Source organism: Schistosoma haematobium, chromosome 3 (genome assembly GCF_000699445.3).
Source record: "Schistosoma haematobium chromosome 3, whole genome shotgun sequence".
Lineage (NCBI taxonomy): Eukaryota > Metazoa > Platyhelminthes > Trematoda > Strigeidida > Schistosomatidae > Schistosoma > Schistosoma haematobium.
This window is the reverse complement of record NC_067198.1, coordinates 32,318,258-32,333,229: the sequence shown is the minus strand read 5'-3', so window position 1 is coordinate 32,333,229 and position 14,972 is coordinate 32,318,258. Positions and strand designations below refer to the sequence as shown.

Genomic DNA, 14,972 nt, shown 5'->3' with positions numbered 1-14,972 from the left:
ACTTCACACTTTGAAGTGTTAAAGGTGAGTCCGTCATCGTCTGCCTAACTTTAAAGTCGAGTCCGATCCTCCTGAAGTGCCAGTTTATCCTCTCGGTTGCGTATCTCTCTTTTCAAAGTTTCACATCACCAGCAAAAAGTAATTAGTCAGATGACACCTGTTGTGGGAGACCTTTTATAAAGATCAAGAGAAGAAGAGGTCGTAGTACTGAACCCTGGAGTACCACACTAGCGAAGTTAACCCTGACCCCGTAATGTCAATATTTTAGATGTAAACTGAGCCGATCAATCAGAGGTGATCTGATACCCAATCGTTTGAGCTTATTGATAAGACATATATGATTGACCTTATCAAAAGGTTTTGAGAAATCAATGCAAATGACGTCAACCATCCCCTTGCGATCAAAGATGTTTGTCCATCTGTCCACCGCAGTCAGCAGGTTGGTTATTATTCGAGTGACCCCTCCTCAGACCATGCTGTTGGGGTGAAAATAAGTTCAGGAATAATAAACAACCGCGTATACCGTCGCATATCAGGGACTCCATAATTTCGAAGGTATAGAGAGAAGGGCCACAAGTCGGTAGCTTTAATGTTCGCCACATCGATCTCCTTTGAAAATTGGTGTGATGTGAGCCAACTTACAAATTTCCGGTAGTTTGTCTCGGATTAGTGAGTGCGAGAACATCACGCTAAGCGGTGTTGCCGCGATCGAAGATGAAGAATGATCCATATCCGGGCTAGTAGTGTCTTTTCTTAGATGCTGCAGTTTCTGGAACACCAAGTCAGCGCTCAAGTTCACTTCGAAAATTCCTGTTCAGTTGCAGATGAAGCGTTCATAAATATAGTTAATGTGGGTCAGCCGAGATGCCCGAAAGTATTGTTCAGCCGAAAATTTACTGGCGTCACCGTCGCTATTGGTCGAGCCATTAGGACCTATCAGTTCGGAAACTCCAGTTTTTGCTTGCCGAAAAGAGGCTGCGTAAATGAATAGGCTGTTCGGATTGGAAACAAACTGGTCGATAAGCTTTATCTGATACTGAAGCCTGTCTTTTCTAATGCCTTTGTGCATATGCTCCTTATATGTTTGTATTGTATGTACGCGCTCTTGTTATCATTTCGGTTGTATTCTTCCCAACAGTAACTTCTGAGGCTTACCAAACGAAGAGTGCGGTTCTTGATGTTTGTAGGTTGCCTGTACATTTTGTGGGGCATGTTTTTAAGCTTCAAGTATTGCTTTATGAATTTCCATTACCTAATATCAAAGTTTGTGTGACCAGGGTCCCTACACCTTGCACAATGATATTTCTTCCGCGGAGAAACTTCTCGCGAGGTTCCTTAGGGATGTTTTGGATGAGATCGGGCTAAGAATACGGTATGTTAGGCTGTATTATTACGTTCCTATCAGATTTCAGAAATTGACTAACTAGTAAGATATCCTGTGTGACAAAATCACCAGTTGGTTTTCCTACAATTCTTGAGACGTTCAACTTCTTAGACAACGACGGCTGGTCCTTTTCAACTTTTGTAACGTAGTCCAATCATCTTCAGAGCTTTTGGGAACCACCGTTGCATCTAGGGACCCTGTGCTGGGAGACCCAAGTCTGCTTAGGAAGCCTATTACCGTCGACGTTTTGATGGTGCTGAGTTTCACCATGTCATCATTAGTGTTATGGATGCTAGCAAAAGCCTAAGCCCGCAAAGTAACAGCACACTAAAAACGGGTTACGATAAACCAAATTTAGCGTTCACGTGAAAAAACGGAAAAAAACCGAATAGTAAGCTGAGGCAAAACCATAGATAACTATTAGGTTGTATAAAACTCAAAAAAGTAATCTGTCAAACGTATTACTCAGAACAGATTCTTCAGATCAGAACTTGTACTCTTTTGTGTAAGAACACAGCAAAAGTTTGAGAAATGCAAATCACGTTAGGTCTAAACTTCCTGTTCGAACCAACCAATGAACCTTAACACATTAGAGTACAGGCGTCTTAGAGGTGACCTTCTAATAGCTTACGGCAACCTGAATACTTATGGTTACCCCTTTAAACACCTACTTGAGCTTAGTTCCAACACGAACCTTAGGGGCAACACCCAGAAACTAGAGATACAACACAGTAGAACGGACTGTAGACAAATTCCACTCCTTAAGGGGATTCAACTGCTGAAATTCTCTGCTAGCTCCTCTAGTCCAAGAGACTTCCTAGGAGTCTTTCAAAAGGCAACTTGACATATTCTTAAGGACTAAGGATAATATCTTACTATGATTCACCAATTTCTTTTTCCTCTATTATCGTTAATATACCAAGGTTCCTGCCTGGAGGTATTGGTGATCCACCTCTACTAGATACGAGAGCCCATCAAATTCTTCTATTGCGTTGAAAACCGTTTGAGTCGTTTGAATTTTTGGTTACACGACGCTCAAAAGCTATTCAATATAATATGAGTGATCGATTAATATATAAACAATTCAGCTTGAACAGTTCGTTCAAAGCTGTGTGACAGTTCACTGGCTGTACCCAACTGCAGTTCTATATTGTCACATACCTGGAACTGTACCGAAACAACGAGAAGCGATGGCAAAGAAATCAGTTGGTCATACAAACTTTTGATAAAGATATTGGGGATTGAGTGAAAAGCGGGTGTTTTGTGGCTTGCGTTATATGTAAGCATTGTTTGTTCAGTTTGTCAGATTAAAAAGAATTTTAATGAGCGACGACCTGTGATGTGAATGTGATTAAGGGACAAAACAGAGTTGTTGTTAGTCATGATCGTCTTTCGACTGCTATATTTTTCTACTTGGTGTTTTGATCTAATTCTTGGGCCCTGTTACCCGAAGCAGTGGTGTCCGCACCATCAATCGACTCATTCAAGAAGAGACCAGACACTAACAAAATCACACTAAAAAAAGGAATAACATATGTTGTAACCCTTTTCTTCCTGACGCGTTAGTCTAAATGTGATTTGTATCATCACAATCCCCTGATTTTGGGGAGGACGCATTAGAGATTTTTGGGAAAATGTGACTACTCTAAAATTTGCATAAACACCTGGGAAAGACAAGAATTTTCGTATCATGATTTCAGTTTCAGTTTGGGAAGGACAGGAGGCCTGATGGCCTGTGTTAGTCCTGGCAATGGTGGTCTCTCAGTTGATCCAACTTTCTTTTGAAAGAATCGACGGATGGAGCCTCAACCACGTGTTGAGGTAATGAGTTCCACTCGTTGATGATTCGATGGGAAAGTCGATAGTCAGCTGACAAGTAATTTGTTCTTGGCTTGTGAACTTTTTTGGAGTGTCCTCGTAAATTCTCTGTTTTGGAAGACAAGAAAAATGAGGGCATATCAGGTGCGAATTCGGCAATAAGCAATTTGAAAACTGTAATCAAGTCGCGACTAGTTCTACGATATGACAACGGGAAAAGGTTCAGCTTGGCCAGTCGAGCTTCATATGGAAGCTTCGCTATTCCGGGAATCAGCTTAGTTGCCATTCTCTGAACCTTTTCCAGAAGCTCACTGTTTTTTTAAGCAGGGGCTGGCCGCTTGTATGCAGTACTCAAGTTTAGGACGTACGAACACTGTATATAAAGTCAAAAACGTCTTAACGTCGACATGACTAGAAAGCCCTACGTATTGACCATAACGTTCTAAAACCTTTGGCGGCTATTGCACGGCAGTGTGCAGTAGTCTTTAAGTCTTGACTAACGATGACTCCTAAGTCATTATATGTCTGGACGACAGGTAGCTCAGTGTCATTCATCGTGTATGTATCTTTAACTTGATGACCGATATGCATCACAACACACTTGGAAGTATTTATCGGCAACTACCAGGTTTGAGACCGTTCAGATAACTTCTTCAGGTAATTTTGAAGTTCTAAGCTATCACCCTCACATCGTATCGTTCTCCATATCTAGACATCGTCAGCATATAGCAAGACCGATGATGATAGGAGACGAGGAAGGTCATTTACATACAAGAGGAATAGCACTGGCCCCAAAACTGTACCCTGAGGCACTCCACTAAGCACAGTTCCCCAGCTAGATAACTTTGAATTCACCCGAACTCTTTGTTGACGCCCAACTAAGAAGTCTTTTATCCACATAAATAGATTGCCTCCAATCCCTAAATTTCTTAACTTATATAACAACCGGTTGTGCGGAACCTTGTCAAAAGCTTTACTGAAATCAATGAAGGCTACGTCTACAGGTGACTTTTGGTCCTTAAGAGCGCACCAGCTTTCACGAGCCACTAATAAGTTAGTGAGACAAGAGTAACATATTCTGAAACCGTGCTGCTTCTCCGAAAGGATCCGGTTTTCATCGAGGTACTTAAACAGCTCCTTCCAAATAATCTTTTCTAAGATTTTAACAACCACACTAGTTAGGCTAACGGGGCGGTAATTCTCAGGTTTGTGTTTCGTACCTGTTTTGAAGACAGGACTTACTATGGCGTTTTTCCAGTCTTTGGGTAAACGACCCTGCGTTACGGATAGGTTAAAGCATATACTTAAAGGGTTCGCAACGAAGTTAGATAATTCCTTCAGTAGCCTAGGATGTAATTCATCGGGCCCCGTGGATTTACCTATGTCGAGCTTATTTAGTAGACCAAAGACATCGAGTTCTTTAATGGTCACGCTATCCAGTGTATGTGTGGGTGGGGATCTGTATGCGCTGATGGAAAGGGTGCTTCTATAGTGTATACATTGCTGAAGTAGTTAGAACACTTGAGCCTTACCAAAGTCGTCCTCCACTAGCGACGCGGCAGTGTTGTCTCCCCATAGAGCAGGAATATTTCCTCTTCTCTTTGTCCTTTGGTTTATATAAGAATACAAGCGTTTAGGACATTCTATGGATTCCTTAACAGTATTTTCTTCGTACAACTTTCTAGACTTACGGAGGGTCGAGGCACAGGTATTCCGGACTTTTCTATACTGGGATTTAGTTTCATCAGTTCCCAGTAACCTAAATCTATCCCACATTTTTCTTCTCTTACGGAGAAGGATGCGAACCTCCCTACTGAACCATGGTGGGGAGTTTCTCGGCCCCCTTGGTATAGTCCAAGGGATGTGGGGTGTGGTAACTTTTAAGTATGAATTTCGAAATGCGTCCCAGGCCGTTTCAACTGAGGACTCTGGGTCTATTGTCCAATCTACTAACGATGCTGAGTGCGTGATACCTGGTATATTTGCTTTCCAGACGTTAGGTCTAGATTGGGCTGACGTGTGCTCGTGACTGACAGTTATATGGAAGTCGAAAATTAAAACTGCGTGATCACTTTTACCTAGGGGTGGCATATAATGAAGGTTAGCAACGTCATCCACATAGTGAGTGAGTATCAGATCTAGTAAGGATGATTCAGTGTCCGGGTCGTACCTAGTCGCTTCTTTCACATGTTGCACTAAACCACATGTGATAACCGCATCAACTAGTTCCTGCTCGAAGGAATTTTCTGACGATTCAGTTTGCAGATTTTCCCAGTCTACCACAAGTGCATTAAAGTCCCTTAGGATTAGACATCGACCACTTTGGGACCAAGTATTGAGACTGCTTAACAGGATCACCTGGCCCAGATGACTTACCTCCGGTTCTTTTTAAAGATGGTGGTGACTTTTTGACTAAGGAATTGACGACGTTGTTTACAAAGGTTTGGGAACTAGAGAGTGTGCCAACGTCATGGAATGAGTCGATAGTTGTCCCTATCTTTAAAAAGGGTTCACGTCGTTCCTGTAACAACTATCGGGGGATAAGTCTACTTCCGATTGCGTCCAAGCTATTGGCTTCCGTCATACTTCGTAGGTTGTTCAAAACCCGAGAAAGATTGACTCGCGAGGAGCAGGCTGGGTTTCGTTCTGGTCGAGGATGTATTGATCATATATTCACCCTCCGCCAAATGTTAGAACACCGCCATACTTATCAAAGGCCAACAATCGTAGTGTTTCTTGACATCAGGGCTGCCTTCGATTCGTTGGACAGAACTGTTCTCTGGGATTGTCTATTGAAGAAGGGTGTGCCTGAGAAGTTTATTAACATCCTAAAAGCCCTATATAAAAACACCTCAGGCAGAGTGAGGGCATACAACCACCTTTCTCCATTGTTCCATTCGAGTAGTGGGGTTAGGCAGGGTTGCCCAATCTCACCATTCCTCTTCAACTTTGCCATCGATGACATTCTCGAAACAGCTCTGATGGATGTAAGTAATGGTGGTGTGGATCTGTTGCCTGGAGAAAGACTTCTCGACCTTGAGTATGCGGACGATATTGTCTTACTGTGCGATAATGCCCAAGCCATGCAATCCGCACTTAATCAGTTGGCAATCAGTGTCCGTAGGTATGGTATGTGCTTTGCACCTTCTAAGTGCAAAGTACTCCTACAAGACTGGCAGGATTCCAATCCTGTACTCACCCTGGATGGTGAACAGATAGACGTAGTCGAAAAGTTCGTGTATCTGGGTAGCTGCATAAGTGCTGGTGGGGGTGTGAGTGATGAGGTCAATGCACGTATAGTGAAAGCCAGAGCGGCTTATGCCAATCTGGGCCATCTATGGCGCCTTCGTGATGTTAGTCTGGCCGTAAAGGTCGGATCTACAACGCGTCGGTGAGAGCAGTTTTGCTCTATGCTTGTGAAACCTGGCCTCTCCGAGTTGAGGATGTTAGACGACTCTCTGTGTTCGATCATCGCTGTCTCCGAAGGATTGCTGACATTCAGTGGCAACACCATGTCAGTAATGCAGAGGTTCGGCATCGTGTGTTCGGGCACAGAGATGATAATTCAATTGGTGTCACCATCTTGAAACACCGACTTCGGTGGCTTGGACATGTTCTCCGAATGTCGTCCCAGAGAATTCCACGTCGTGCATTATTTGCCGACTCTGGGACTGGTTGGAAGAAGCGGAGAGGTGGTCAGTGCATGACATGGTGTCGTGGCATGAAAGAAAGCTGCAAAGGACTGGCTTGTGTTGGTCCTTCACGACTCCCTGGTTGGGGTCTGAGAGATGGTGCTACACAGTGGCTAGAGACGTTATCAGATATGGCTCAGAATAGAAGCCAGTGGCGATCCTGCTGTAACCTTCTTTTACTTTCTTCATAAAAAGTGGTTCTGTCTCCCTTACCTGAAAGATTTCTTCCGATTGTACCTTTGCGTTCCCTGATTACTAGCACATTACCTTACACCAATATCTTCGTTATTGTTCTCTTTTTTTTTGTTGCGCTCCTTAGCTTTTTTTTTCTTTCTTTGTATTCCTCTCGAATTTTCATTGTTTTGTGTGGCGCATATATATTGGCGCTCTCTTGTACCAATATTCATGTGTCCAAATAAATAAATTCCCCCTCCTTTACGCTTTTGTATTCTGTCGGCCCTTACTAACGTAAAACCCCCGAAAACAAGTTCCATACTATCTATAGCCTGTGTCAGCCAGGTTTCTGTAACTGCGATTATGTCTGGCTTTGTAGAGTCAATCTGTACACCTAGTTCCGATCGCTTATTAAGTAAGCTCCGGGCATTTGTGTAGCAGATCCGAAGCCTATTTAATTGGCTTCGAGCTTCACCCAGAGTGGCTTCGGCATCATTCCCTGTCGAAGCCTCACAACCCGAAAATTTACAATTTTTAGGTCTTTTTCGCCAGCGTCTAACCTAAGTTGTAGTTCTTTTTCGGCTTCCTGTCTTTTTACACGGTCTGCCAACGGTAAGTCCTTTCGTATAAAGACTCCTGAACCCTTTAATTTGTGTCTATTCTGTAAAATTAGGTCACGTTCGTTCGAAGAGTTGAATACTACTTTAAGCAGTCTGGAATGATTTAGTTTCAAGTCTGCTAGACTCCCTAGTCTGTACACCTTTAGCAAGGTGACCCCGGTGATATTTTGAGGCATGAGTTGATTGAGCAGCTGCTTAGTCAGCACAATGTCATGCTCAAAACGAGCTTTAGGTTCAGAGCTCTCGCTCTCCTTGATTCTATGAAAAATAGCTGATCTGTCGCTATGATCAGCCTTCGATTTTACGACTACTTTCGCGGGGGTAGGATTACCTTTTATATCGCTACTTTTTTTCTTCCTTACAACCTGTACCCACTCATCAACCGTGCTGGGAGAAGCAACAACAGTTGCATCAAACCTAGTGTTGGATTCTGGGGGGTTGTCGACGACCTGAGAGGTCAGGTTATGTTTACCGCTTGAAACTGACCGAGCCTTGTGATCGCGGCTTCTAGGCGTTTCCGGCGGGATCCCATCTGGGAGACGGGGAACAGAAGAACCTACTTTCCTTGATCTTTTGTTTAAGACAGGCCCCTTTGGAGACTGCTTTTCCTTCTTTAACCGGCGTGAGTCATCTACCATCGAAGTAACCTTAGTTTGCCTCATGTCGATTTGTGTGTCGACAGATCGAGTGCTGTTTGACGTGTTCCGACTACGCTTGCTAAAACACTTCTTTGCAGCATCAACCAGTGAGATGGCCTCGGTTAACAGGCTGTTTGCATCCGAACAGCACTGTTGACAAAGCCATACGCAACCTTTCTTACTGAACCGTCTGAAAGCCGCAGGCGCTAAGTTCGTGCAAACTTCGTGGTACCAGCTTTTGCACTCGTCGCACTGCATGCCGCTTTCAACGGGATAACGACAACCCGGACGTTGGCAACTGCTTTTTTTACACTGTCGGTCATTTTAGAAAAAGTCCTTTTCAAAAAGGAACGAGATGCGATGATACTTAGAAACAAAAAAATAATCAATGACCAAAAAGTGAAGAACTGTAGATTGTTAGGACCAAAAGTACTAACAGATACAATTGAAAATGAGGTACTTAAGAGTACCAACGACAAAACTAATTGAGAGAACGGTAAAAACGGTACTCTAGTCGAATACTTTAACTGAAATGAATTCAATTAAAGTGAAAACAGTAGTCTTGATACGTAATAAACGATCAAAACAATGAAATTTACTCAACGAGGAAAAATACCACTGTATTTTTTAAAAAAAAAAATGCTTTTTGGGGGAAAATCTCAAAATAACCCTAAAATCGGGCATATATCTCTCAATTGATATGTCTCTCACATAGGGTCTATTTTATATAATCGTAAATCTATTTTAAGCTGTTTTTTGTGTGGATCGGGATTTTTTCCGCAACAGTCATTGCCTCCATTTCTAACTTCATCGTATTCCATACATATATATGTATGGAATACGCATGTGTGGCTACACATATGTGTATCTATCCAAGGGCAACCAATGTCAATAATTTAGTGGACATACGTCGTACTGTTCCCTTTTTCGCTAACTTGCAGAAGTGTAAACTCAACCTGTAGTTGCCAAGATGACGCACGGATGTTACTATGCACGTATTAGAATAAGCTCTTCTGGTTATTAGTATACAAAGATAGGTTTCAGATGTCAGTGCTAACGCTCACGCTACCCAAATTTACAAATTCAGTTGTGATTGATGATTCATCACTGGGAAATAATGCAAATGAAACAGTAATTTAATTAACATTAACTATGTGACATTTTGGTCAATTAAGGCTTGTCGTTAAGGCTCCTAAACCCTAGGTAGGTTTTGTTTATGTTTTCTAAAAATAGTACTCTTAGTAAGTCAAAAGAAATCAACAGATCTCGAAAGCCATTTGAAATGCAATATGTCCTAATTAGATACTTTAAAAGTAGCGTGCGACTTGCCTCACCATTAAATTACTTATTCAAAGGCATTTTCCTATTCCACAATTTTCTTGTCTTTATTCTGGAGGATTCAGATTATGACTAATCTTTGAACTTAGAAGTGACGTTCGCAATACCTAGGTCTTAGTTATTGGTAAATTATTCTGTTCTTAGGTCTGTAGAGGAGTCCCTGATAGTACAGACTGGTTTTCAAATTTACCGCTTGTCATGTAGTGATGGGGCCTTATAACGAACGATCCATTTCGCCAGTTTCAACTTATCTCTCTTTAGTCGTGGTAATATGGTGCAGTTCCATAATATGTCAACCGCCTGATTGTTTAGACATGTTGAATCTCGTATAAGGTCTGGAATTGTGATGTTTGTTCTCAGTAGTTAGTCTTTGTCATATTTGAGTCAAAATGATCCAGTCAGTCAACATTGTTAACGAAGAGTGCGTTTGTAATAGAAATAATGACATTTGTAAAATTTCAATCAGTAAAACATTGTATTTGTGACGTCCTCCAACCTAGTTGGTTCTTCAGAAAATAAATCAAGTTAAACTGACTCAAGTCCAAATAGAACAGAGTAAACAAGGCAGAGTATTTGTATTACAATCAAAGTTAAGACTTATCCAAGCATGTTACGGTTATGTAGTTTCAGGCACGGTAATTCTTCGTGAGAATTACTTGTATGTACATTAATTAGCGGGGAAAATGTGAAACTTGTTATGTGAAAGTATGCTCACTTTTTAACTGCTCGTTTTCAGCAATTTCTTCATGAAAAGTAAGCTTAATAATTTATTTTTGTGAATAAGTCATTACAAGCTGCTCTATAATTCTAGGGATTTATCATATCTGGAGTTGTAACGCGTATAGTTTACAGTTGACATTAACTATACATGCCCATTCAATTTTTATCACTACATTCCAAGAACTATTTGTCTAACAATTATTCAAACTCTTAAATCTTCGTGCCATAGTATTTATCTTGGTCAAAAATAAACGTCAAGCTGTGAAGACATTAAATGTTGAGTTGAGCCGCTTAAGGATATTAAGATATCTATGCGAATCAGCTACTGTTATTGCTTAATATTCTCCGGACACTGCTTCACCAGACAAGTTTTCAAATCAGAACACGGTTGAATAGGAACGAGATTATATTCCACATAACGAAGTTAAGTATAAGTGACAGTCATACTGTGAAAACGTTTAGTAATTTTATAATTTATATAATTTATATACCTTTTAACTCTGGTCGGCCAAAAACAGGTCAATCAGCGTGTCGTAACATCGTTCTGCTTGGAACATGCATTAATCCAAACTATGGTCTGCGGACGGGGAATGTATAAATTCCTTAGTTATTTTTGGAAGCATAAATATTATCAATAGTGAAAAATGTAAATTAGTGCAAGTGGCTAAGATATACGGGTTATCCTTTGGTTAATTTTGAACTTTATGCTTATCCATGCTTTCCTCTTATTTCTTCTGAACTACTATTCTTATTTTTAGTTTTGATTTGCCGTTAGTATCATTTTTATTGTTTGCACCTTTTTCGCAATCTGTTAGTTTCTTCTCACTCCATTGATATGTGATAACTTTAATTGATAAACATTTGCATCAGTTCATGCATTTATGCTTGCTCATCTGTTCGTTGATCTTCACCAATTGCGTAACAATTTGAATAGTCTCACATTTGTGTTTCAAGACGGAGTTTCTTCTCAGCAATATTCGTTATTCAGAATTAAAGTTAATATTTGTACTATTTTCGCCGTTTGCTTTTTCACTAACCGCCTTCATCATTTATGTTTTTCAGGACGTCATATTAGTCACCAGTAGTTCTTTATCTATCACCAATGTATTGTTTATTTTTTCTTGTTCCAGATTCCTTGATATTCAAACTTATCATATTAAAGTGTTGTTCAAGATTCCCTGAGACAAGAATATTCCAACTATCCTATTTAGTTAATTTATTCGATTGTAATTAAGTAGAACTATGGGTTGTGTTTAAAGTTTGTTGATTGTAATTGCCATTTACAATAAATTAATTTCTTTGTATGAATTATCCAATTAAGATTATTCTTATATAAAACTATCATCCTTTTGTTTGTAAGACATGAGACTTCCGTTTGCTTAAAAAGTACCTTAGTTACTGTCGATTAGCTGAACTTAGTCCTCAGTTCCGCCTATGTCAACTGTCAGCAGAAGTTAGACGAACTATGTTTGTGTCGCGGTTAGCACTTGTATCAAAGGGAGTGCCCAAAATTATTCGTCTATGTGGCAAGAAATTTGCGTACAAAATAAATACAAAAGAACAACAGTGTTATAAAGCATTACTTTCCGAAACCTGGGAATCGGTTTCTCATCAGCACTTTCCAAATGCAGAATCCTCAACAGTTTTAGAAGACAGAAATGTAGATGATCTTCCTGTTCAGAGTTCCAGGAGTAAAACTACGGACTTTACAAGGACCCTTGCCCCAGAGGATTTGAACAAAATTTATTCTGACGAAGATCCATCATTGCCACCTTTGTCTATTACATGCTCAGGATGTGGATCACCGTTACATAGTAAAGCTGCAGGATATCCAGGTTTCATACCCTCGACTGAATATAAAAGCATTATGTCCAGTACGGGGCGGTCACTTTCTCGTTCTAAATACAGAAAACCTGTGCTCACTCTTTGTGTACGTTGTAATCTACTTCAAAAACACACTGAAGCGTCGAAAGTATATACTTTTGCATATTAATCCTAAATAGAATTTAGGAAACAATAAATGAGTCATCTTTTCTGACTAAAGTAACCCAGGAAATACAAAAATACGAAGATGCGGTTTTAATCGTTATTGCCGATGTGGTTAACCTTCCACATTCTTTGATTCCGGAATTACATACAGAATTAAAGGGCAAAAGGTTAGTTCTAGCTAATTATTGTTTTCAATCCTAGGTATGTGCTCGTTGGTAACAAGGCTGACCAGTTACCAGGTGATGGACCGCATTTCATAGAGAGGTGGTGTTCAGCGTTGTTGGAAGCAGCGATTTCGAGGAGCAAAATACCAGAAGAGAATATTAATCACATCTCCATCATTAGTGCATTGACTGGTTATGGTATACCAGAACTAATCGACTTCCTGTTATCTAAACGTTTTCATTGTAAAAGTGAGCAGTATTTACGACTTACTTTTATTATTAATATTAGTGATATTTGTTGATAGGTCTTTGATAATTGTGCTTATCCACTGCATTCAGAGTAAACAATAAACCGATCTCCACCAAATATTTAAACAGTATCTGAGTAATCCTTAGATACACTAGTCCTTTACATTGAATACAGTTTTTGTCATAACTTCTATGACAGTATACCCTGGAAACAATACTTCATTCAACTAGTCCCAAACCAGTATACGGATTAGAGTCGAGCGAAAATACACACCAAACGGCGAAAGATAATCTGGCAAAACGTGGAGATTTATATAAAATTTATGCGGAAGTTCTCTAGTATCTTCTCAATCCATCCGCTAGCGCTTATTTGTTGAAGATGAATCAATCTACGTGCTTTAACCTGATATTCACTAAAGCGTAGGTGTTTTCTAATGAATCTATCAGATGATATTTTTGATCGTTAAAATCAGTGAATATAATGCTAATCGACAAATGAACGCATTGGTATATTGTGATCGAGTGATGGCTACTCACGAGACCATATAATTGACTTAAACCCTTGAAAAATTAGGAATCAAAGACAAGGTCATTAGCCGGATAAGTAGCTTTTCATGCGACGAAATAAACCTGGTTATATACGGAATATGAACACAAAATAAACCTGATAAAATGTGATAGGTGTTCGAATGAAATAAGTTTATGGGCCAGGCATTCTTTAATCAATTAAAACCTGACTGTTAAGTCTTATCTTAATGCATTGTATCAAGCAGTCAAAACCTTATCCTGCTAACATTAGGTTTACCTCTGGACACCATCTGAAATGACGTTGTATCGTACTATTGTTAGTAATAAAGTTATTTTAACATTTTTGTTATTCATGTAAATTTTATCTCACCATGCTGATATGGTAGAACAACTTGGGTTAGGGCACATTTGTTCAGTCACATTATTAACTATAACAGACTGATATAATTAAATTTATATATAGTCATCCAACAGTGATATATATATATATATATATATATATATATATATATATATATATATCGTTTCAATCTATGATGTCAATTTGTCCTCATAATCCTATTTCCACCTTCTTTTTTTGCAAATTTACCAATTAATTAGTTCAGATAAAGCATATTTTTTATTCTTTTCTTCATAAGGTCCAATATATTTGATAGGTTCTACAAATGTCGGAAAGTCTAGTTTATTCAATCGTTTATTATTGTCAGATTTATGTAAATCAGAAGCCAAAGAATCTATTCATCGAGCTACAATATCTTCGTGGCCAGGTAATTAATTTTTTATCCTATGTTCATATGTAATATATTTCATATTTCTAATTATGTAACAATAATTTTTCAATGGATTTCTTGCGTTATATATGTCAAAAAAGTATATTAATTTACTGATGTGCGATTAGTTTTCGGTTTGAATTTTATCAAAGTGGATTGTCTTTATCGCAGTTAGATATTAATCGCTAAAATAATACATATTGCAGAGTAACTTACTAGCTGTTTTGTACTATTCTAGAATTCAACAGTAATGAATATCTCTTTTTGCCGAGATTAAACTTGATTTTTCTTAAAACTTTGTGATGAGATTTCAGTTTGTTGCATCCGATTCTAATGCTTTATAAAAAGTAACTAGCTTAGATCGATTCATGTGTTTAACTATTAAAATTACTACAATCTCCACAAATCCTCATTCTGATAATAATAATAATAATAATAATAATAATAATAATAATAATCATGTTTTCACTAGTGACTGGCTTCAAAATGTAACCCCTGGAATTCTAGTAAGAATTCGTGACCAGTGAAGTTCAATCCGTGTCGGTTGTGAAACATTTGTCCACCTCAGGCAGTAAACGGAGAGCTGCGCAATATCATGGATTGATAGGAATTAGATATTAACACCGTTAGATCCCAGTTCAGTGAGTTGGAGACTAAGCGTCTGTGCGCGAAATCGAAGGTCCTGGGTTCGATTCCCGATTATGGTATCGTGGATGTGCATAGCTGAGTCCCATTTTAGGAATAAACAGTCACCTAGTGTTTCCAGATTTTAAATAGTGGTCTAGCTTAGATTGACTCATGATTTCAACTATGAAAATAAGAAAATTGTTCAATTCTGAAGTGCTTAAATGATTATGATTTAAAAAAATAAAAAAATACACGAGGAAA

General features: G+C 39.2%; 1 protein-coding gene across 4 annotated transcripts in view; it reads left to right on the top strand.

The window, feature by feature from the left end:
* Positions 1-2,452: 2,452 nt before the first annotated feature.
* The window catches only part of NOA1_1 (nitric oxide associated protein 1), a gene marked incomplete at its 3' end in the record, with an annotated part of 40,534 nt that continues 28,014 nt past the window's right edge, over positions 2,453-14,972 (top strand). The window contains exons 1-5 of one of the 4 annotated variants that reach the window (XM_012939141.3): positions 2,453-2,663; positions 11,515-12,356; positions 12,395-12,540; positions 12,575-12,786; positions 13,953-14,081. In XM_012939141.3, the coding sequence (XP_012794595.2) occupies positions 11,850-12,356; positions 12,395-12,540; positions 12,575-12,786; positions 13,953-14,081 (994 nt within the window). In that variant the 5' untranslated portion in view covers positions 2,453-2,663; positions 11,515-11,849. Of the gene's footprint in view, positions 2,664-7,073; positions 12,787-13,952; positions 14,082-14,972 lie in introns of those variants that run through there. The other 3 variants (XM_051213641.1, XM_051213642.1, XM_051213640.1) reach the window with 3 other exon arrangements.